This window comes from Mesoplodon mirus, assembly GCF_964341445.2.
Source record: "Mesoplodon mirus genome assembly, chromosome: 1".
Taxonomy (NCBI): domain Eukaryota; kingdom Metazoa; phylum Chordata; class Mammalia; order Artiodactyla; family Ziphiidae; genus Mesoplodon; species Mesoplodon mirus.
This window is the reverse complement of record NC_138976.1, coordinates 79562124-79587657: the sequence shown is the minus strand read 5'-3', so window position 1 is coordinate 79587657 and position 25534 is coordinate 79562124. Positions and strand designations below refer to the sequence as shown.

The window sequence follows — 25534 nt, the reverse complement described above, 5'->3', positions numbered from 1 at the left end:
TACAGGGTATGATGGGAGTGCAAATAGAAGGAGCCTTGGGGAATCAGTAGAGGCTTCCCAAAGGTGAGAAGCCCAAGGGAAGTTTAGGAGTATACTGTGTAGGCTGTAGAGAAGGAGGGCTTAGAGGTGGTTTATTTTTTGGGGTGGTGGTGGTGGTTTGTTTAATTAAATATTATACATATACAGAAAAGTGCTAAAAACAATAATACAGAGTTTAATGACTTATCACCATGTGATATTGGCGTAGTGACCACCCAGATCACGAAAGAGAATGTTGCCAGTGTCCTGGAAACCCCCATCCTATCCCATCCTGTTCACTGACCACTCCCTCTGTTCACCAAAGGTAAACCACTCCCCTGGATTTGTGGATAACACTAAAGTTCAGGTTTGCCTGTCTTTTTTTTTTTTTTTTTTGTGGTACACGGGCCTCTCACTGCTGTGGCCTCTCCCGTTGCGGAGCACAGGCTCCGGATGCACAGGCTCAGCGGCCATGGCTCACGGGACCAGCCACTCCGCGGCATGTGGGATCTTCCTGGACCGGGGCACGAACCCGTGTCCCCTAGCATTGGCAGGCGGACTCTCAACCACTGTGCCACCAGGGAAGCCCCAGTTTTGGCTGTCTTTGAACTTCATATAAATGGAAGCAGACAATATGTTATATTTTGTGTCTGGCTTCTTTGCTCAACCTCGTTATTGTGTCGTTTATGTTGGTGCATGCAGGGTGGCTTATTTTCATCGTTGTTTATTTTCTATTGTATGACTATAGCACAGTGTATTTACTGCTGGACATCTGGGTGGTTGTCCAGTTCAGACCTCTCATAAAATGTGTTTCTCTGAGTGTTCTTTTATCCATTTCTTCATGCTCATGTGGACATATTTCTATAATTTATAGACCTATGAATGGAAGTGTGGTCTGTTCAAAGTCAGACACCTACTTTGTTTCACTATCCAGTAATACCGGAGATTACAACTTTTGTTTCTTTTTGTCATTATTGTTCTAGGTTTTGTGTGTTCATTAGCTATGAATATTTTGTTTGACTATTTTTGGGTTCCTCTCCCTACTGTTTCTAAATTTCCTTTAGAATTTAGAAATATTGCTGCTGATTTGATGGAGGAATTAGAGTTGTGATCCTTTGCCAACATTCCATTGCATTGACATTATCTCCAGGGTACATAAACATGCCCCTTTGAAGATAATGTTCTGGCACGCTGAAATTTTCCTCAAGTGGAGGAGGGAAGTAGGAGTGTTTTGGAGATAATATCAATAGAATAGAACATTGTTTTATAGTTGCTGAGGCAGTTCTGGTAAATAAAGGAAGCCTCTGATATTCTTCCTCTTCCCTCTCACACAGGAGATAATAAATTGAGACATTCTTCATTTGATTCTTTCTGCTGTATCAAGGAATATAAATAGAGCTATAAAGCACAGTCAGCCAAAGAGTAGCTAATCCACGCAGGGGTGGGTGTAGAATTTGTAAGGTTGTAGGCATGCTTTGATTAACTTTCATCCGTGAATATCCAGCCATCTGTCTAGCATAGATTACATTTGGCATTTTTTTTTTCTACAGTAGGAAGTTGACATTTTTCTTTTCATGTTTTAAACCAGGAGTCTTAAGGCAAATTTTCTGACTTTTTTTTTTTTTTTTTTTTTTTTTTTTTTTTTTTTTGCTGTACGCGGGCCTCTCACTGCTGTGGCCTCTCCCGTTGCGGAGCACAGGCTCCGGACACACAGGCTCCGCGGCCATGGCTCGCGGGCCCAGCCGCTCCGCGGCACGTGGGATCTTCCGGGATCGGGGCACAAACCCGTGTCCCCTGCATCGGCAGGCGGACTCTCAACCACTGCGCCACCAGGGAAGCCCCAAATTTTCTGACTTTTTATCTTTGTTCTTTCTTTTTTTTTTTTTGATTGATTTTGCCACAAGCTTGAACAAAGTCCCTGGGATGTTTATCACAGTATCACAGAAATAAAATGGTGTTTTTCTTTTTTAAAAAATTTTATTTATTTATTTATTTATTTATTTAGGGCTGTGTTGGGTCTACGTTTCTGTGCAAGGGCTTTCTCTAGTTGTGGCAAGCGGGGGTCACTCTTCATCGCGGTGCGCGGGCCTCTCACTATCGTGGCCTCTCTTGTTGCGGAGCACAGGCTCCAGACGCGCAGGCTCAGCTGCCATGGCTCACGGGCCTAGTTGCTCCGCGGCAGTGGGATCTTCCTGAACCAGGTCTCGAACCCGTGTCCCCTGCATTAGCAGGCAGATTCTCAACCACTGTGCCACCAGGGAAGCCCAAAATGGTGTTTTTCAAACATACTGCTTTCAACAAATAGATATAAAGCATGTAAAATTTTAAATCTATTGGATAGTGATTCTACAGTTTTAATTTAAGAATATTAAGAAACCAATAATACAGTGGTGCTCAGCCTTGTTTGCATACATGAGATCTTAAAAAAAATCCCACGCCCAGGGCCCACCCTACATGATTTACCTCAGGATCTCTGAAGGCTAGGACACGCCCCCCTGCAATTTGTGCAGTTAAGGTTGATACCTACGGCTCTAACCTCTGACCTGTGACTCAGAGGTTCTCAGTGTGGTTCCCAGACCAGAAGCATCAGCATCACTTGGGAACTTGTCATAAATGCAAATTCTATGGCCCCCACCTCAAACAGTCAGAAGGTGGGGCCCAGCAATCTGATTTAACAAGCCCTCCAGATGATTCTGATGCCTACAAAGTTTGAGAACCACTGCTCTAACTCAGTGGTTCTCCAGTGTGGCTGCACAATCGTGGCATCTGGGGAACTTTAAAAACAGACTAATGCCAGGCCCCACCTGTAGAGATGTTGTTTGGATCAGTGTGGGCTGGGTCTAAGCATGGATATATTCCTAAAGCTCCATGTAATTCTATTATGCAGCTAGATTTCAGAACATAGCAGAGAGGAAAGCGGAAAAGAGTGCAGGTAATAATCATTTAAAAAGAAATGGGTTTGTGCCCAGAAAGATATAGGAATGAAGTGGGTATGCATTGAGGAAGGAAGTCAGTGATTAATTGAAGTCATAGTCATCAGTGTTTCACCTGTTACAGAGCTGGACAAACAAGGATTTAAAATTCAGGTGCATTTTCTTCTGTGATGTCAGTTATTTCAGTCAAGTTTGGACTTGCAACCACATATGGAAAATGAGGTGGAGGGATTGACAAAAGTGAAAAAATGAATTAACAGCACCTGTCATAACATCTGTGTCAGGGCTTTGGGTCAGTACCATGACAAATAATCAAATGCACCTGCTTATTTTCCTTCTAGGCAAGCTTGGGCTTTGGTTGGTGTCATTGATGGTGGAAGTACTTCTTGCAATGAATCTGTGAGAAACTATGAGAATCATAGTAGTGGAGGAAAGGCTCTTGCCCAAAGAGAATTTTATACTGTGGATGGTCAGAAGTTCTCTGTGACAGCTTATAGTGAATGGATTGAAGGTAGGCGAGTACAGTTTATATTCTTGTAAGACATTGGTAAGTATTGTGACAGATTTTTTTTTTAAGTGTATTCAAATGACAGTCTGTTTAGATTTCTCAACTGGTTAAAGATGAAACCTGTAGTTTCCCTACTGTACATAATCTTTTAGACTCAAGAGTTTTTTCTGGACTAGAAAATGATCTAGTTTAGGCACCCCCCAACTGGACTTTTGTTCTTCATTCTTGAGTCATATGGTGTAGTTAATGGATTTGCTTCCTGGATTTGGTACCAATTGAACAAATCTGGATGTGATCAGGTGAGCTGTCTTTAGTTATGTTCTGTGACAGTGAAATGATCTTGTACTTTAGATTTTCTCGTTATATAGACGTGTCGGCAAATATTGCCTTTGAACACATGCTGTATAAACAAATTACTCATTTTCTTAGCAATTTTTCCTTGATAAACCAGCTACTACATTTATCTTATGGACAAATTGGAAAACACAGAAAAGTACAGTTAAAATTAATGTTTAACCCTATCATTCAGAGTTAATTAGCACTCTTCAATCTATGTTGCCTCCCCTAGTGTTCATTTTATTTTAACCTGCTTTCCTCTCCTTAAATAATGTATTGTAAAGTTACCTTAGGTCTTTACTTTTTCTTCAGCATATTTTAAAAATTATAATCCATCTTTCAGAAGAACTATCATGTCTAGCACTGATGCTCTGATTTTTTCTCTTAAGGATGTTCACTGCAGAATTTCTGTACTTACCGACTTTGCTGCTCGATTTTTTTGGCTCCAGGTAGATAGGCAGCCTTCTGTCTGTGCTTACCCACCAGCTTTCTTTTCCAACCCAATATTATACCAAAATTAATGTGAAATGAGTCATTTAAAATTGCTTTCTTACATCTGTAATTAGCCAGAAAGGTTTAGTTTAGACTGACCTTATAACTCTGTTTTGAGCAGCATTGTAGCAAAGTATTTACTGAAATGGATTTCTGGAGACAGAATGCCTGGGTTCATATCCCAGCTCTTTTACTTACTATATGATGACGGGCATGTGACTTTAACTTCCTACCCCTCAGTTTCCTCATCTGAAAAATGGGGATAATAATGGAAACTACCACATAGAGCTGCTGGAGTATCAAATGTGAAGAATATGAAGTTTTTTAGCACAGTGTATATAGTAAGCACTAAATAAAGGTTAGCTATTTTAACAATAATGCAAACATGACCTGGGTGTATTTTGTGTCCTTGTAATTAAAGAGAGAAAATCTTTTGCTTTAAGACAGAGTTCCTGGTATGTAACAGGGACTTTCACATGTTCCATCTAAGCAGCCTTCTGAGTCTGAGGTGAGCAGATGGTTTCTATTACGGATAAGGAAGCTGGAATCAAGCCTCAGCTTTCTGCCTCCAAGACTACTGCTCTTTTGACCACGTCATGGTTGCCTCTGGCAAAAAGCATAGGTAGGGGCTTCCCTGGTGGCGCAGTGGTTGAGAGTCCGCCTGCCGATGCAGGGGACACGGGTTCGTGCCCCGATCCCGGAAGATCCCACATGCCGTGGAGCGGCTGGGCCCGCGAGCCATGGCCGCGGAGCCTGTGTGTCCGGAGCCTGTGCTCCGCAACGGGAGAGGCCACAGCAGTGAGAGGCCCGCGTACAGCAAAAAAAAAAAAAAAAAAAAAAAAAAAAAAAAAAAGCATAGGTAGGTGAGGAGTATTTCTAAGCAGGAATTTGGACCTGCATGAAGAGTTTAGTGGAACTGCTTCCAGGAAGACTCCAGGCAGGGGATAACACTGACAAACCTTGAGTCAACATTTCCTTTGTGGGAAATTTTGCTTTCATTTCCACATTGCCAATGACTCCTCTCTTCTGGAAGAGGGTACATTCTAGCTATCTACTGTAGGATATTGTTTGTGTTCTATGTTCTCAGTGGCTCCTATTTTCTGGAAGAGGTAGAAATTCTCTCCAGGAAGCAAGGAGGATAAAACTTACATCCTTTCATACTTCCAATTCAGTAGTGCTAATAGGAGATATCTCAGGTAGGATTTTCTTCTACAGCCAGAAAAAAGTGAGGAATAATCGAACAATACAGATTTTTTCCATGTAACCTAGTTTTTTTTTTTTTTTTAAACAGAAACAAATTCTGATGGTCTTTTAAGCCAAAATTTATTTATCTTTTTTTTTTTTTTTTTTTTTTTTTTTGCGGTACGCGGGCCTCTTACTGTTGTGGCCTCTCCTGTTGCGGAGCACAGGCTCCGGACGTGCAGGCTCAGCGGCCATGGCTCACGGGCCCAGCCGCTCCACGGCATGTGGGATCTTCCCGGACTGGGGCACGAACCCGCGTCCCCTGCATCGGCAGGCGGACTCTCAACCACTGTGCCACCAGGGAAGCCCTAGAAATCTTTTTGTAAAAGCATTATCGAAATTTTATATGAAAAAATTAATGTTTCTTAGTTGCTCTTTTTTTAGATAATTCTGTTTGGTAAAATATGAAATTTTGGGTAGTGATTGTCATTGCTACCATGAGGTTTTTGTTTACCTTTGCTTTTAACTTGCCTGTTTTGATTCTTGGGAAGGCAGAATGATATAGACTTTAGGAAATTGGACTCTGGAATTAAATTAGCATTCATTTGTGGGCTCTATCATTTTTCAGCTGTCAGTCAGACTCCTTGACCTTTGCTTTCTTTATTTTTAATGCATATAATAGTTCCTATATCTCAAAGTTGTTTTGATGAAAAGTTATTATGTATGTGAAATCCCACAACTGTTAGCTATCGTTATTGTTAGAGTTATTATTATTATTTAGACAAAATTCCATTATAGGCTTTAGTATTTATATGCAAGAAACATATAAAAAAAGAAAACACTTTACATTTATTAGGTTCTTTTTTTTTTTTTCTTTTTTTTTTTTTTTTTGTTGCTTTGTAGAAACAGGAAAACATGGTGGATCAGAGTCTAAAGGAGCAGAATTCAAGACTTGCTCAGGTTAGGGTTTATCAGGATATCCTCAAGACTGTAAGGATATTTGTGTTACTCTTTGTGTCTTGCCTAAATTTCCCTCTTTTTTATTTCCCTAACTTGAGTAAATGACTTTTTTTTACTCCTATCATCGACTTTTAGAGTCAGTGTCTTAAAGTAGCCCCAGAGTAGTTTGCCAGTTAATTAGAAGGATGATAGTGAAGTACAGTTAGTAAACAGATATCTTTGAAATGTGGTGTTTTCCCACATTTCCATATTTTTCATAGCTTCCATTTATTCCATATTCATTTGCATTAAATCAGTTTTTAAACCATGACAGATTATATCATGGACAGTTTAGAAGCAGGAAACACTTCTACACTTGGTTCCATGTTAAAGAGTATAAATTAATGGAGATGCTGGATCAACTTTTCAGTTTTCATCTGCCTAGTTGGGAACCAACTCTGAATTTCAAAAGGAGGTATTAGGAGAGATCAGTAATTAGTAGTCCCTGGATTGCAAGCCTGACATTATCCCAGGGAAGGAGCTGAGTTGGACTGGGGCACTATCATGTGGCCTTCAGGTCACATTGCAGATAATATAGGGAATACTCATCCCTTCAGTAGACATTTATGAGTCTGCACTATGAGACAGAGCAGTGAATACACAGATGCATGTACTTTTCTGCCTTTACTGATGTAGCTTCCAAGGAGGTGAGCTGTCTTCCCATTGGAATGATATGAATCATACCAGAGAGAATATCAGAATGAGAATACTGGAGATAAAGGTTACTTCCAGCAAGGATGTTTGGGAAGTACTTAAAGGTTCACCTGAACTTTATCAGATGAATAGTATCTTGGTTGATGAATTAAGAGTGGAAGGACACTGTAGATAAAGACTAAAGGATGAGCAAAGGCACAGAAATGAGAGGTTGCCTAAGGCAAGCTTTTATTCTTAATATTAAGATTATGTGTGTGCTAATGTCCTGTTTCATCCTGTGCACGGATCAAATTGAAGCATTGCTGGCTTGTGTTTATTTTAACTTTTGATTTGTGAATCAGTGAGGGGGTTGATTTTAGAAAAAAAAAAATCACTTTCTTTCTTGCTTTTTGGTTTAGGTGTTTCTCTTTCAGGTTTCCGGGTAGAGATTGTGGATGGAGTGAAACTTCATCTGCTGGATGACGTTAGTAGCTGGAAACCTGGAGATCAGATTGTGGTCGCAAGCACGGACTATTCCATGTACCAAGCAGAGGAGTTCACTCTTCTCCCCTGTCCCAAGTGCAACCGCTTCCAGGTCAAAGTCAAAGGTATCAGACTGCTCAGAAGGCTTCTTGGGAAGCACTCTTTTTGAGATATGACTCCTGGAATTCTTTGTTTTTCTTTCAGTCGTCATCATCATCATCATCTTAATCAATATTGAAGTTCTTAGTAGTGGGGTGCTTTGAACACTAGAGTCCCAGAGGATGTTAGATAAAAGTAGTCATTGAGCAATGATGTTGCTGTTAATGATGTGTTATAGGCAAATCGGTGTTTTTGTGCCAGTTTCTATGTTAAAAAAAAAAATGCAGACTAGATGGATTGATTTTTTTTCAAGATCCTTTCCAACTTCTTTCTTATTAATTTTCCACTATTAAATAATAGTAAACCAGATTCATTTTTTAATAGATAATTAATTTTTTTAATTAAAAAAATGAAACTTGTGGTTTTTGAGTGTCTACTTTCTTGGCAAAAAGTAGATCTCACTAATATGTTTAAAATGGAACCAAAAAGGTGTTTTCATAAAACTACATTTCCTATCATAATCTTGAATAATATTTTTTTTGAGAAAGAGCAATGTACAGTAAGATTCTTACTGTAATCTGTGTTTATAAAGGATGACTGACATTTACCAGGTACTTATTTTGAGCCTGGTAATAGGCAAAGCTTCTTCCTTCATTGCCTCAATTATGGGATTCATTGTGCATTTCACTCATTATATTTCCTTGCTTCTGTAATAAAAATTATACATTTATGACACAAAACAAAATAAAAACAAAACAAAATAATTTATAGTAACTATTTAATAAGTACTCAATGGGTAATTTAGAGCTTTGAAGGTCAAAGGAAAATTTTTTGCTTTAGAAAAAAATGGAACTGGCCCACTTAGCAGTTTTTTCTTGTTTCATTCAGTGTTGTACTTTTCTTGACAATACAGGGCATAAGCAGAAAACAAAAAGCTAAAAAACCATGATACGATCTGGCATTAATTTCATTTGGAAATTCCCACTCTTGTTAACAAGTCTACATGATAATGAGTCTCCATAATCTCAACTCCTTGATTTATTTGTATTTTTCCTTCCTGAGTTTATATAGTAAAGATCAGATAAAAGCTCATTATAAAAAGTGTTTCTAAGCTTCCAATAAAGGTGGGAATTTAAAAGTGCATAATAATATTACATTAAGAAGTGGGAAAGAGAGTCTGTCATACAGAGTGAAGTAAGTCAGAAAGAGAAAGACAAATACTGTATGCTGACACATATATATGGAATTTAAGAAAAAAAATGTCATGAAGAACATAGGAGTAAGACAGGAATAAAGACACAGACCTACTAGAGAATGGACTTGAGGACATGGGGAGGGGGAAGGGTAAGCTGTGACAAAGTGAAAGAGCGGCATGGACATATATACACTACCAAATGTAAGGTAGATAGCTAGTGGGAAGCAGCCGCATAGCACAGGGAGATCAGCTCGGTGCTTTGTGACCGCCTGGAGGGGTGGGATAGGGAGGGTGGGAGGGAGACGCAAGAGGGAGGGGATATGGGAACATATGTATATGTATAACTGATTAAATTTGTTATAAAGCAAAAAAAATAAAAATTAAAAAAAAAAAAAGAAGTGGGAAAGGAAAGATGGTTATTTCTGTACTGTTAATGTCCAAATGCAGATTACTTTAGCTTTGAAGTAGAAGCAAAAACAACTTGACACTCTGTTATCAACATGTACAAAACCATTCGTTTTCCTAGATCCAACATGCATCTGGGTCTTCATGTGTCCTCAAGGGAGTAGAACAAGAGCACATGGACAGGAAGCAGAGAGAGAGAGAGAGACAGTATGGATTCTTAGTTAGATTCTGGATTATTATTGCTGTTCAAGAGAGGACTGAATTATTCAGGGAGGAGTAAACTCTCTGTGTGTGGGTTTGATAGTTGGTAGTGAGGGTTAAGGCGTTGAGTGGGGGATTAGACTAGATAATCCTTAAAATCTTTACTTTCTGGGATTCTGTGGTTCTGAGGTATTGAAGAATGGAAGAAAACAATAAATTTTAATAATGTCTTGGAGTTACAGAATAAAGAGGACTATCTTTTTGACATAAGTTTTATGTTTTCATTGCTCTAATGTTATTTTTGCTTTGCTCTCATCAACCAGAAACGCCTCAGTTCCTGCACATGGGTGAGATTATAGATGGTGTAGACATGAGAGCTGAGGTTGGAATTCTTACCCAGAATATTGTAATCCGAGGAGAAATGGAAGACTCATGCTACGCTGAAAACCAGTGCCAATTCTTTGATTATGATACCTTTGGGGGACATGTCATGGTAGGCAAAAGGATTTAATGAACTCTTTGAAACCCTGGCTGCTAAGTGCATATTGAAAAAACTTTCAAGTTTTGGAATGAGATCTTTATGGCTATTGAAATCATATTTTATTTCTTTATCCAATAACAATGAGATTTTAGATGATTAAAAGATAAGGTTATATCTTTATTTAGTTGATCTGGACCTATAGTTAAACCATTTAAGAATTGTCCTATGAAGGATTAAATCAATTTACATTGGGAAGTACCAATTATACAGACAAAGAAACAATCTCAGTATCATGCATGCAATCTCTGAAAGAATCAGTTGTTTTTTTTAAAAAAACATATTATGAAACGGTAAGCAGTACACATTCAAAATATATTTCTGTAAAGATATTTTTTGTATGTAGATTTTTATTCTGTAAAAGTACTGAACACTTACTGTGTGCTAAGCATTGCTCTATGTACTAATGTATTGGACTTCTGGGCTGCATTTTGGCTACATGTGTCTTAAAATCAGTTTTTGTGCATTGAGTAGGCTATTATTGTTGGCTACGTTTCTATTGCACTGATTTCTAAAATGTTGGTTGGTGTCATTTCTTTGTTTTTAGTAGTGTGATAAAAAATCCAGTGTTTGTGAATATTGAGGTCACTCAAGTGGTGGATCAACAGAGGTGTTTTTAAAAAGGACTCAAGTAAACAACAGTATGTGCTAACTAAACCGTTGAGGGAGGATTTAGAAATAATTATTTATCAAACTCTGGTGGAGATTATAGAAATGAAAGAAGAAGATAAGACTGGAAATGGCCAAAATATTTGAACAAACCCAAACATATATACAGAAACCATTTCTGTAATTTTCCTTGTTACATTTCCTTTATTCCTAATGAGAGGCTATTTTTATTTCTCTTTAAAGCATTCACTTATGTAAAGAAGCATTTGCTAAATTATGATCCAGAAAAAGTCTAGTCTAGTCTGCTTCAGATATTTTCTATTAAAACAATATTTTTTGCTACTTTGCTATTCTGAGCTACTTTGCTGAAGGTACTTTGCTTACGTATTAGTTTGATTTTGGTTATCTTGTCTTACAGATAAAGAAAAATTTTACTTCAGTCCATCTTTCTCATGTGGAATTGAAGCACATGGGTCAGCAGCACGCGGGGCGGTATCCTGTTCATTTTCACCTGTGTGGAGACGTGGATTATAAAGGAGGGTACAGACATGCAACATTTGTGGACGGCCTATCTATTCATCACAGCTTCTCAAGGTGCATCACTGTGCATGGGACAAATGGCTTGCTGGTAAGTAGCCTCACATTATGTTGATGCATATTATGGAAACAGTTAACTCTCCTTCATTCTCATGACTTCTCAATTTTATATAAGTAAGCTGTTATACCACGTCTTACTCTATCCTGCTTTACTGAGAGTTTTGCTGTTTTTCTCTGTTCTTTTAAGAGATCAGTGAACCCTGACATTTGACTTTGCCCCATCAGCTAAGATGAAAACTTCTTTTTGCTTTTGTACTGAGCATGCCTCATGAATAGCACTTGTCGCTTAAACCGCAGTCACTCTTGTTACCAATGATATCATACACTTGTATTTCTGCAGATAAAAGACACCATCGGATTTGACACACTAGGTCATTGTTTCTTTTTGGAAGATGGTATTGAACAGAGAAACACTTTGTTCCACAATCTGGGACTCCTCACCAAACCAGGCACCCTACTTCCCACCGATAGGAATAACTCCATGTGTACCACCATGCGGGAAAAAGTGTTTGGAAATTACATCCCCGTGCCTGCCACTGACTGTATGTGAGTAATTGGCAGAGTGAAAAACTCACTTGTGATGGTCAAGGGCTGTTGGCTTTTGGGGAAGATGTTTTGGGGGAGGTTTTTAATAGGTGGGATTTTTCCTGATGAATGTTTAAATCACCTTAAACAATGCCTTTCAGGGCTGTTTCAACTTTCTGGATTGCTCATCCCAACAATAATCTGATTAATAATGCAGCTGCAGGCTCACAGGTAAATAATATTAAAGTGCTTCAGTTTTTTTGTATTTAAGTTTGTAAGTATTCTGGTTTATATATATGCAGTGTAGTTTGTGGTAATCTAACTCAAGCACCTTGCTTTCTGGTACAGCTTATTTCACTGAGAGCAGGCTATAGTTGAGTCGGTTCTTCTATTTCTTCTAAATCATTTGTGCCAGTTAGTGTTTATGAGTGTAGTAAGACAGGCGCTAAATGCCAGAAAAGAGGTGGACTCATATCTAGGGTTATCATGCCATCTCCAGAGTGTATTTTTAGTGTATTATGTACGGTCTTTCTGGCTTCCCTATTTCAGTCATATGTTAGTGAGCAAAGGAAGCCTTATGAGAGTGGATTATTCTGTAGACTATTATGACAGTGGTCATTCTGGTCAAAGGGGCACATCCTTTGGTTAAATACAGGGATTGTATACACTTAGGGATTTCATCTGCTTGGTAAAGCAAGGACTCAATTGTGTGCCTTAAATTGTTTCACATACACATACACAGGGATAACTTAAGAGAATATATGAATTGTTTTTGGATGACAGAAATGTCTCCTGGATAAGCTTGGAGAAATTTACATTTGTAATTGTGTGTTTTTAGAGCTGCTAATTTATAACAAAAATGAATCTTTAAGACATGATACTATTATGAGTATATCTGTGCTGAAAACTATAGCACAGAAATATGAGCTTTGCAGCAAAACCTGAATATTCATATATATACATCATGGCTATTAACATTTTAAAAAGGAAAGAAATACCTAGCATTGTTTTCCAGGATGAAATAAAAAATTAGTTGAAGGGAGTATTTCTTCAAGATAACCAGAAAACAGGTATCACTGGGTGATGGTGGAACTCACATCTGTGATTTTTCTTAAAAACATAAAACATAAAATTCTTATTTGACAGAGCAGAGACCTGGACATTCAATCATTTCAGGCTTCTATTCATTCATTTTTCATCAAATATTTGTTGAGCCCATATGGGATTTGTGTTGAGAGTTTCTGATTGGAAGATGAGATTTTGGGTAAAGGTGACCAAGGGTTTGATGTGCAGTCTTACCCCAGGATCATCTTCTGATCTGTTACATTACAAATCAACAGTCAGAGCAGAGCTTCCTTTCAGCTGTTTTCAGAAGTCATGGGTTGAAGATCAAAGCAAATTGCAAAAAGTCCATGAAAAATGTAAGGTGAGGTTGCCAGACATCCTTACTAGGCCTCATGTGAGAAGAGAAGAAAGCAGGTCTCTATCTTTTCCATCTCCCGTATGTTCTTCGTCCTTTTCATTCTGTGAGTTCTTTTTTTCTCTCTAGAAAAATTGTTCCGGTAAAGCTCATGTTTTGGCAAGGGTTTTCTTCCCAAAGTAAATCAAAACCTTTCTTCTTGGTACCTTTCCACTGCCTTTTACAAAGCTCCCTTTACCTGTTTTGACACCACAGAGTTTTAACAGGAAACAGCTGCTACCTCCTTTTCCCCCTTTTTCTATCCCCCAACCTGAAACTCCATTGCATCCTGGGAGGGTTTACTCTGCCCTCAGTTTATAGGGCTATGGTATGGAGCCTTCGTCACAGCCCTCCAAGTCTGTTTTGTGCCCAAAAGAATAGAGGTGGCAAACACATTTTTCAGAGTAGTTTGTTTTACTAAGACCCATCTGTAAAGTTTTATCATGGAAAAATGCCACATATTACATTCGTTTTGGTGATATGTTTTCCACAATTCATCTCTCTATGCTCCTAAAGGACTTCGTTACAACTAATATAGTACTTATTACATATATTATATTTTAGTTCTCTCTGTATTTCCCATTAAAGTATGAATTCTTTGAGACCTGGCACTAAATAAATATTTGCTAAATTTGAATTGATACCATACTTTTGGACTATATATTTGAGTTTTAACAATCTGTTTAATCAAAGTTCCTTAATGTGAAGTTGTCCTTCACATTGGGCTGATTTTTAATTAAATTGTAAAATAAAAAATTATCACAGAGATTAAGAACATTTCATTTTGATTTTTATATCTCATTTTGAGTGTCAGAAATTTTCACACTGTTCTGCTTTGGTTATGGTAAGTAACACTGAAGTTGAACAGGCAGGACCCAGCCTGAGACAGCATCCTGATTCATGTGTGTGGTGGTTTTTTCTGTTTGGCAAAGATTTGCCTCGGGACAAGAAGGGCACTGGAGTTGTTTGAAAGAAGTCAGTGATCTCTGCATGTTGGTGGATAGTTGTTTAATAGGCATGACTCATCTATTGATCAGGTTTGAAGGTAAACAGAAAAAAACCCATATTGCTAAAAGGCTGTGCTGTCCTGGTCACATGGAAGGGAAGGGAGGATTGTTTGGTTCTAGTTCTGTATGACTCTTTTTTTTTTTTCCCCAGATGTTATTTAATACTTTGATTTAAAAAAATTTTTTATTGGAGTATAGTTGATTTACAATGTTTTGTTAATTTCAGGTGAATCAGTTATACATGTACATATAACCACTCTTTTTTTTTTAGATTCTTTTCCCATATAGGCCATTACAGAGAACTGAGTAGAGTTCCCTGTGATATACAGCAGGTTCTTATTTGTTATCTATTTTGCATATAGTAGTGTATATGTATCAGTCCCAGTCTCCCAGTTTATCCCTCCCTTCCACTCCACCCCACGCTATCCCCTGGTAACCAAAAGTTTCTTTTCTATTGGATTGGCCAAATGAACTTTTTGGCCAACCAAATACGTCCGTGACTCTACTTCAGTTTTGTAAATAACTTCATTTGTACCCTTTTTTTTAGGTTCCACATATAAGTGATATCATATGATATTTGTCTTTCTGTGTCTGACTTAACTTCACTCAGTATAACAAACTCTAGGTCCAGCTATCTTGCTACAAATGGCATTATTTTGTTCTTTTTCATTGTTGAGTAATATTCCATTGTGTGTGTGTGTGTGTGTGTGTGTGTGTACACACACACACACACACACCACATCTTCTTTATTCATTCCTCTGTTGATGGACATTTAGGTTTAGGTTGCTTCCATGTCCTGGCTGCATGAGTTTTTAAAGTAGATAATGATGGGAAAGTTACTTCGAAAATAAATTTTGGTCTCAACCAATTCTATCTTTCGTCCCATCTTACAAGCAAAATTAAATATGCTTTTTTCTTAAAGCCTGATATACTGCTTTGAGGGTGCTAGATGAGTGCACAACTCTTTAGAGTCAATTCTGAACCTGAACCAATGAATAATTAGTGTTAAAAAGATGAAACTTGTTTGTGAAGTGCTTAGGTTATGTGAGAGCATTTCATAGAGTAGCTTTATAAAAGGAGGCTTTTTAATAATCTTGCCCTTTTAATTATAGGATGCTGGAATATGGTATTTATTCCACAAGGAGCCTACGGGGGAATCCAGTGGATTGCAGCTCTTAGCAAAACCAGAACTCACTCCATTGGGAATATTTTATAACAACAGGGTCCATTCAAGTTTTAAGGTAGGTTCCTAAATTTTAACAATCAGTACATACGATTTGCAGGGTAAAGGATGGACTACTGTGATTACAACTGAGAAATGTTAATATTAGGTAGAACTTGTCATCAGAGAAAGTAATTTGTGATTAAATAAGCAGACTCCTAACCTTGCCACATTCAGGATGTATAGCCAGTTTTCTGTTTATACACACATAGGAATATATGCTACGGCACACATGTACCTGCAATCTGAATAATTATAATAATGGACTTGACCTATGAACCCTCATCCTCTTCCTTCCCTCCCCTTGCCTTCTTTCCAATCTTTAATATCATTACATGTTTCTAAGGATGTACACATTAGTGTATTATCTGCTTCTGGAGCTTAAGCGTATTTTCTCTCTTCTCTCAGTGCTAATAGGGTGTCCTATTGGACATTTAATACTAGTTATGTAAATAGTGAAATATTGTTTAAGAATATTTGACCTAATTTAAAATGATATATATGATTGATTTCGAATGATTTCGTCAAGGAGACGAAAGGCCATTCAGGTATTCTAACTTTCATGATATTTGGCACTTGTCCCCACCTCCCTGGTGATAAATGCATCTGGTTCATTTTATGCTCGCAAGGCATCTTGATATTTTCATCGTGTGATACAATGCCCAGATTCTTTACTCTGATGTGCCCATCAAAGTTGAATTAATACTTTCCATTTATGATATGCAGAGGATCCTTTAAAAACCTGAGTGTGATATAATTTGAAGAGCTTAGAATCACTTGACGAAGACTTGAGAGAGGAAAAAGCTTAGAAAGAATTGTGGTTTTTATGAACTGAATAGTTGATTAAGGCTAGTAATTGTTGAAAGCAGCACTTCAAAGCAGAAATCCTGAAAATTTTCTAATTATAAGTGGTATTACAAAAAACACCTTATTCTAATTAATTTTTTAAATATCATATACCATGAGGACATGTAGTAATCTACTGTATCAATTTAAAATAAAAAGTATTAGATCTAAATAATGAATGGATTATTAGGTTCTAACTTGTTAAATTTGGGACTGACTATCCAGAGTGATATCAGACATCCAGCCTGCCTGGATGTCTCAGGGACACATAAATAAAATGTGTTCAATAGGAAAATCCTTATTTTTGTCCCCAGACCCATTTCTGTATCTGTTTCAGTGAATGAAACCATTAGCCACTTAATTGCCCAGACTAGAGATATATGAACCTTTATTGTTTGTTTCCTTTCCCTTATCCTTAGACATTTTATTAATTACTAAACGGTATCACTTCTACCTAGTAAAGAATTCTCACTCTATTTTACCTGTTACTACTGTCGCAAGTCTAGATCGCCTTTATTTCTCTTCTGGATTACTGTAGTCAGCTCCTATTTTTTTCTCTTATCTCTCTGTTTGCCCCTTTCTAATTCATTATCCATCTTGTAGCCACAGTATTCTTTCTTAAAATGCACTTGATTGCATTGCCTTTATTAAACGTCCCACTGTCTTGATTCTTTAGCGTATCAACTCTGCACCATCTGGCATTTGCTTCTCTTTAGTCTTCTTCCTTACCTTTCCTCCCTCCATACATTTCCTGTTAGTCCAGCTAAGATATTTTTCCCTCAGATGTGCCATGCTTTCTCTCATCCCCAGACATTTTGTACAAATGATTCCCTTGAGTACTTTCCTCTGGGTTCTTCAGCTGTTTCCCACCCACTCCCTGCCCTTCATCCCTGACCTGTTCTGTGTGGTTAGTTCCTTCAAGTTTCAGCTTTAGGATGTCACTTCTTTTTGGAGACATTCCCTGAATTCTCTCTCTCTTACCTTCACAAAAGGTCTTATCTTGGTGCTTTTCTTTTTTTTGGGGGGGGGGCGGTACGCGGGCCTCTCACTGTTGTGGTCTCTCCCGTTGCGGAGCACAGGCTCCGGAAGCGCAGGCTCAGCAGCCATGGCTCACTGGCCTAGCTGCTCCGCGGCATGTGGGATCTCCCCAGACCCAGGCATGAACCCGTGTCCGCTGCATCGGCAGGCGGACTCTCAACCACTGCGCCACCAGGGAAGCCCTTGGTGCTTTTCTTATGTGCTGCCAGAGCGTCATCTACTTCCTTTGTTATATGCTTATCATATTGGATGGTAATTGTTTATTTAATTGCATGTCTTCCTGCTAGTTTATGTGTCAGTAACAGCAAAGACCATAGTTTTCTGGTTGACGTATAATGCTTGGTGCCTACCCTAAGGTGGGCACTAAATAAATGTTTGCTGAATGACCAAATGAGTAAAAGTATTTAAAAAATACAGTAAAGTAACTCTTTTTGTAATACCTTTGCTTTGCTGTTTATTCCCTTCTCCCTCCTTTTTTGGTAGATGTGATAAGCTAAAACTTATTTCATGAATCGTTATATATATAGTTATAACTTGGGATTCATATTCATTTCAGTCCATTATTATATTTTCCAGGCTGGCTTATTTATTGACAAAGGTGTCAAAACAACCAATGCTAGTGCTGCTGACCCAAGGGAGTACCTCTGTTTGGATAACAGTGCAAGGTAGAACTGGTCCTTTTAAATCACACTCAAGCCATATCTTGCCAAAGTAGAACTTTCTGAGTTAAGCTGTTGTGCTCTTTCTCCAGTAACATATTTAAACTGAAGTTTTCAGGGTTTGTAGGAGGGTTTTGGAAAAACATTTATTTTGCTGTTCTAGGTCCTGTGGCTGGGCTTTTCATCTTATTGAGATGCCAAAGAAATTGATGCTTTTTCTCTTTTTGACAGTTGTAAATTGATGTTAGAGAGAGTTGCAGAAAGAGAAAGAAAAAGAAGAGAGATATGTTGAAAAAGGGTTCAAAATTTGGCCAAAAGTAGAATATGATTCATTGAAGAACAAGTTAAGCTAAGATGTTTTAATATAATCCCTGAAAACCAAGGCATATATAATTTATTGTTAGTGGTCAAAGTGGAATGTTGCGTTAAATCTATTTCAAAGGGAAAAGTCTCAAACTTGATGATTAAGCTAGTTCTGGTTCAGTTGTTCGTAGTCTCAGATTCATATCATAGCTGGGCTATGTGTTACTCTCTTTTACAACCACAAAATGTGGTTAGGATATGGATCAGCATTTCAACAAAGTTTTTTTTTTACATGCTGTATATGAGCCAAAATAAATAAAATGTCTCCAATGGAAACAAAATTTTCTGGAAAAAATGGCAACTTAAGCTCATATTCAGTAGAAGCTGTGTACATGTTATTTTTCTATACTTCGAGTTGAATGACCAACTAAAGGATCTGAAAGGGTGCTAGATTTAATAGGCTCTGTTGACAGTTATTTAAGAAAAGGATGACAGGCGCTATTGTTCACAAGGGAATAAAGTAGGAGTCACACTGGAGGTTGGTAAAGCAGAATCCTTGTGACACAGTAATAAAGGTCAGGAGAAAACTGGGCAAATAAGTTGGTAAAATTAATCATTGTTAAAGGTCAACTTGAGCCTGAAATATATTAAAGCAATGATCAGAAAACATTTGAGAAGTGGAGAAATTGTGGGCATTGTTTAAATAAAACACAAGGAAGGTACTGGACACCTAATAGCTGAGCAAGATATGACATGGAAAAAGAGGAGATAAACTTGAGATGAAAAAGGAGCATACAGATGACAACAAATTATGAACCAAAAAGAGAATATTAACTGACAAAATAAAGAAATCTTTGCTAGAAGATTGCTTCTGCTTTTTTAAAAGAGTTTGTTATTACTGGTAGAACTAATAATGTGTACTTTGCTAAGTTAGTGTTAACAGAAAAATCTTTATACACAGCACAATTGACTCTCTTATCTGCCTTAAAAAATTACATGTGTGTGTATAAATGGATGGATGAGAAAATATATTTCAGAATCTATTGATATTTTAATTATACTTGACAATAAAACAACTTGTTCGTAGTGGCCTAAGAAGTTCTTTACCGTGTGTGAGATTATGATAATGGTATTCTTTCCTCTGCTCTCTATTACTTTTATTACTAGTTTATAAGTACATACATATTGGTAAGGAATTAGACTCCATTTGGAAGTTGTTATTGAAAAGAACTGATGATAGGAGAGGAGTAACAAGACATTTGGGAGCTAGTATATACATTTAATTTTGCATAAACTAATGTATAAGATATGCCCTCATGCATTCATGCAGTTCAGACATGAGTAAAAATGATAAAACTCAAACACAAATGAGTAATAAGCCAGGCCATGAATTAAACATCAGACTCATGGGATCCAGAAGATATTTAGTCTGTTCATCAAAGGGGAAGTTGACCTAATAGTTAATCAGATGAGCCTTTCCTTGTGTCTTCAAGATATGAGATTACAGGAATCCAGAGATGGGATATTTTAAATCCAGAAAGCTCCCAGTTTAAGATAGGGAAATTTCATCTAAAAGGGTAAAAGAGCATGAGAACCAACTAGTGCATTTAAAGCAGAGGACAGTTAAGGGAGAGTTGGGAAGTGTGTTGAAGGCTTATACATGAAGGTGATAGAAAATTAACTGCATTTTCTACATACCAAGTGGGAAAGAGGATGAAAAATATAGGTTATCCGAGCAAGTGGTCAGTGATTTATATGGATAGAAATTTCAGAAAAAATGAGACAGCTACAGCAGAAAATCAGATGTTGCTTTACTGTATTTTTTTTTCTTTTTGGCTTTCTTTTAGAACACTGTGTAGTTTCCTTACCAGAACTCTTCCATCTGCTTGATATTATGTGATGACTGCAAAGCTGTTTAGCAGCAACTACAATGCCAGAAGAGTGGGTGATGGCTCAGAGTCAGACTTTTTTACCCCTTAGGTCAGAGCCATTTAGTGTAAGGGCTTATGTACACAATCTAAGGGTGGATGTAGCGCTTTCTAGATTGGTCTCCTTACCATCCGTTCTCCATTATCCTTTCACCAAGTAGCAGCTAGTGACCAGTTAAAAAGTGAAATCCCGTTATATCACTGCCCTGACTCCATGTTTCTGATGACTTTCCATCACACTTATTTATTTATCCACCTGCTTTATTGAGGTGTGATTGACATGTAAAAAGTCGTGCATGTATAATGTATAGAACTCGGTAAGTTTGGAGATAAGTACACACCCATGAACTATCAAGGGCATAGACTTATCTATCACCTGCCAAAGTTTCCTTCTACCTCCTTTATGGTCATTATTTTTTTAATTAAAAAAAATTAAATTTTTTGTGGAAAGATCACTTACCTGAAGATCTACTCTCTTAGCAAATTTTAAATATACAATACAGTATTTTTAGCTATAGGCACTATGCTGTAGAGTAGATCTCTAGAATTTATTTATCTTACATAACTAAAGCTTTTGTGCCCTTTGACTGTCACTTCCCCATTTCCTCCTCCCTCCAGCCCCTGGCAACCACCATTCTACTTTTACCTTTGCATTTAGAATAAAGAACCACACCCTTGCCTGGCACATGCCTTCCTGTCTATCCTCTCCCTCTTGGTTCTTACTTACCAGCCAATCTGCTTATTGGTCCTTGAATATGCCAAGCTCACTCATGCCTAAGGGCCTTTGCACTTGCTGTTTTCTGGGCATAGCTGCTTCTCAAATCATACATATTTGATGTGCACCTACCATGTGCCAGTAACTTTCATAGTGACATTTGTACAAATGATGTTTCTTTAACGTATGATTGAAAATCTCAACCTGCTGAATTGGTTTTTGTAAAGCTGTGTAGTTTTTCTCTCCCCACCTGCCCAGCTTTGTAAGATTATGATGGAAATGATCTTTTTTAAAATTAGGTGGCCTTATGGAATTATTTGAGTTGTTACAGTTGACAGAGGTTTTTTTAATTTTTTTTTTGGTTGGGGGACCATGCTGCATAACATGTGGGATCTTACTTCCCCGACCAGGGATCGAACCTGTGCCCCCTGCAGTGGAAGTGCGGAGTGCTAACCACTGAACCGCCAGGGAATTCCGGTAAACAGGGTTTTTGTTGTTCTTTTTTTAAGAAAAAAAATTTTTTTGAAAATTTGAATTTTATTTTATTTATTTTTTTATACAGCAGGTTCTTATTAGTTATCCATTTTATGCACATCAGTGTATACATGTCAATTCCAATCTCCCAATTCATCACACCACCCCCACCCCCCACCACTGCTTTTCCCCCTTGGTGTCCATACGTTTGTTCTCTACATCTGTGTCTCAGTTTCTACCCTGCAAACCGGTTCACCTGTACCATTTTTCTAGGTTCCACATGTATGCGTTAATATACAATATTTGTTTTTCTCTTTCTGACTCACTTCACTCTGTATGACAGTCTCTAGATCCATCCACCTCTCTACAAATGACCCAATTTCATTCCTTTTTGTGGCTGAGTAATATTCCATTGTATATATGTACCACATCTTCTTTATCCATTCGTCTGTTGATGGGCTTTTAGGTTGCTTCCATGACCTGGCTATTGTAAATAGTGCTGTGATGAACATTGGGGTGCATGTGTCTTTTTGAATTATGGTTTTCTCTGGGTGTATGTCCAGTAGTGGGATTGCTGGGCCATATGGTAATTCTATTTTTAGTTTTTTAAGGAACCTCCATACTGTTCTCCACAGTGGCTGTATCAATTTACATTCCCACCAACAGTGCAAGAGGGTTCCCTTTTCTCCACACCGTCTCCAGCGTTTGTTGTTTGTAGATTTTCTGATGATGCCCATTCTAACTGGTGTGAGGTGATACCTCATTGTAGTTTTCATTTGCATTTCTCTAATAGTGATGTTGAGCAGTCTTTCATGTGCTTCTTGGCCATCTGTATGTCTTCTTTTTTTTTTTTTTTTTTTTTTTTTTGCGGTATGCGGGCCTCTCACTGTTGTGGCCTCTCCCGTTGCGGAGCACAGGCTCCGGATGCGCAGGCCCAGCGGCCATGGCTCACGGGCCCAGCCGCTCCGCGGCACATGGGATCCTCCCAGACCGGGGCACGAACCCGTATCCCCTGCATCGGCAGGCGGACTCTCAACCACTGCGCCACCAGGGAGGCCCTGTATGTCTTCTTTGGAGAAATGTCTATTTACGTCTTCTGCCCATTTCTTGCTTGGGTTGTTTGTTTTTTTAATATTGAGCTGTATGAGCTGTTTATATATTTTGGAGATTAATCCTTTGGAGATTCATTTGCAAATATTTTCTCCCATTCTAAAGGTTGTCTTTTCGTCTTGTATGTAGTTTCCTTTGCTTTGCAAAAGCTTTTAAGTTTCATTAGGTCCAATTTGTTTATTTTTGTTTTTATTTCCATTACTCTAGGAGGTGGATCAAAAAAGATATTGCTGTGATTTACGTCAGAGTGTTCTTCCTATGTTTTTCTCTAATAAGAGTTTTATAGTGTCTAGTCTTACATTTAGGTCTCTAATCCATTTTGAGTTTATTTTTGTGTATGGTGTTAGGGAGTATTCTAATTTCATTCTTTTACATGTAGCTGTCCAATTTTCCCAGGAAAGAGACTGTCTTTTCTCCATTGTATATCCTTGACTCCTTTGTCATAGATTAGTTGACCATAGGTGTGTGGGTTTATCTTTGGGCTTTCTATCCTGTTCCATTGATCTGTATTTCTGTTTTTGTGCCAGTACCATATTGTCTTGATTACTGTAGCTTTGTAGTATAGTCTGAAATCAGAGAGTCTGATTCCTCCAGCTCCATTTTTTCCCCTCAAAACTGCTATGGCTGTTCGGGGTCTTTTGTGTCTCCATACAAATTTTAAGATTTTTTGTTCTAGCTCTGTAAAAAAAAATGCCATTGATGGGCTTCCCTGGTGGTGCAGTGGTTGAGAGTCCGCCTGCCGATGCAGAGGACGCAGGTTCGTGCCCCGGTCCGGGAAGATCCCACATGCCGCGGAGCAGCTGGGCCCATGATGGCTGCTGAGCCTGTGCTCCGCAACGGGAGAGGCCACAATAGTGAGAGGCCCGCGTACCGCAAAAAAAAAAAAATGCCATTGATAATTTGATAGGGATTGCATTGAATCTGTAGATTGCTTTGAGTAGTATAGTCATTTTCACAATATTGATTCTTCCAATCCAAGAACATGGTATATCTCTTCATCTGTTTGTATCGTCTTTAATTTTTTTCATCAGTGACTTATAGTTTCTGCATACAGGTCTTTTGTCTCCCTAGGTAGGTTTATTCCTCGGTATTTTATTCTTTTTGTTGCAATGGTAAATGGGAGTGTTTCCTTAATTTCTCTTTCAGATTTTTCATCATTAGTGTATAGGAAGGCAAGAGATTTCTGCATTAATTTTGTATCCTGCTACTTTACCAAATTCATTGATTAGCTCTAGTAGTTTTCTGCTAGCATCTTTAGGATTCTCTATGTATAGTATCATGTCATCTGCAAACAGTGACAGTTTTACTTCTTCTTTTCCATATTATATTCCTTTTATTTCTTTTTCTTCTCTGATTACCATGCTATTTTGAATAATAGTGGTGAGAGTGGACATCCTTGTCTTGTTCCTGATCTTAGAGGAGATGCTTTCAGTTTTTCACCATTGAGAATGATGTTTGCCGTGGGTTTGTCGTATATGGCCTTTATTAGTTGAGGTAGGTTCCCTCTATGCCCACTTTCTGGAGAATTTTTATTATAAATGGGTGCTGAATTTTGTCAAAAGCTTTTTCTGTATCTATTGAGATGATCATATGGTTTTTATTCTTCAATTTGTTAATATGGTATATCACATTGATTGATTTGCGTATATTGAAGAATCCTCGCATCCCTGGGATAAACCCCAGTTGATCGTGGTGCATGATCCTTTTAATGTGTTATTGGATTCTCTTTGCTAGTATTTTGTTGACGATTTTTGCATCTATATTCATCAGTGATATTGGTCTGTCATTTTCTTTTCTTGTAGTATCTTTGTCTGGTTTTGGTATCAGGGTGATGGTGGCCTCATAGAATGAGTTTGGGAGTGTTCCTTCCTCTGCAATTTCTTGAAAGAGTTTGAGAAGAATGGGTGTTATGTCTTCTCTAAATGTTTGATAGAATTCACCTGTGAAGAAGCCATCTGGTCCTGGACTTTTGTTTGTTGGAAGATTTTTTTTTTTGGAAGATTTTTAATCACAGTTTCAATTTCATTACTTGTGATTGGTCTGTTCATATTTTCTATTTCTTCCTGGTTCATTCTTGGAAGGTTATACTTTTCTAAGAATTTGTCCATTTCTTCCAGGTTATCCATTTTATTGGCATAGAGTTGCTTGTAGTAGTCTCTTAGGATGCTTTGTATTTCTGTGATGTCTGTTGTAACTTCTCCTTTTTCATTTCTAAACTTTTTAACTTGAGCCCTCTCCCTCTTTTTCTTGATGAGTCTGGCTAATGCTTTATCAATTTTGTTTATCTTCTCAAAGAACCACGTTCTAGTTTTATTGATCCTTGCTATTGTTTTCTTTTTTTCTATTTCATTTATTTCTGCTCTGATCTTTATGATTTCTTTCCTTCCACAAACTTTGGGTTTTGTTTGTTCTTCTCTCTCTAGTTCCTTTAGGTGTAAGGTTAGATTGTTTATTTGAGATTTTTCTTGTTTCTTGAGGTAGGCTTGTATTGCTATAAACATCGCTCTTAGAACTGCTTTTTCTGCATTCCATAAGTTTTGGATCATCGTGTTTTCATTGTAGTTTGTCTATAGGCATTTTTAAATTTCCTCTTTGATTTCTTCAGTGATCTCTTGGTTATTTAGTAACGTATTGTTTAGCCTCCATGTGTTTGTGTTTTTTACATTTTTTTCCCTGTAATTGATTTCTAATCTCATAGTGTTGTGGTCAGAAAAGGTGCTTGATATGATTTCAGTTTTCTTAAATTTACTGAGGCTTGATTTGTGACCCAAGGTGTGATCTATCCTGGAGAACATTCCGTGTGCACTTGAAAGTGTGATCTGTTGTTTTTGGATGGAATGTCCTATAAATATCAATTAAATCTATCTGGTCTATTGTGTCATTTAAAGCTTCTGTCTCCTTATTAATTTTCTGTTTGGATGATCCATCCATTGGTGTAAGTGAGGTGTTAATGTCCCCCACTATTATTGTGTTACTGTCGATTTCCTCTTTTATAGCTGTTAGCAGTTGCCTTATGTAT

General features: G+C 37.8%; 1 protein-coding gene across 1 annotated transcript in view; it reads left to right on the top strand.

Annotated features, from left to right (window-relative positions):
- The window catches only part of CEMIP2 (cell migration inducing hyaluronidase 2), an 83477-nt gene that overhangs the window by 24068 nt on the left and 33875 nt on the right, over positions 1 to 25534 (top strand). Inside the window, exons 5-12 of the mRNA XM_082615570.1 lie at positions 3293 to 3462; positions 7521 to 7709; positions 9808 to 9977; positions 11050 to 11259; positions 11569 to 11774; positions 11915 to 11984; positions 15333 to 15461; positions 17903 to 17991. Coding sequence (XP_082471696.1) covers positions 3293 to 3462; positions 7521 to 7709; positions 9808 to 9977; positions 11050 to 11259; positions 11569 to 11774; positions 11915 to 11984; positions 15333 to 15461; positions 17903 to 17991 — 1233 coding nt within the window. The remainder of the gene's footprint in view (positions 1 to 3292; positions 3463 to 7520; positions 7710 to 9807; positions 9978 to 11049; positions 11260 to 11568; positions 11775 to 11914; positions 11985 to 15332; positions 15462 to 17902; positions 17992 to 25534) is intronic.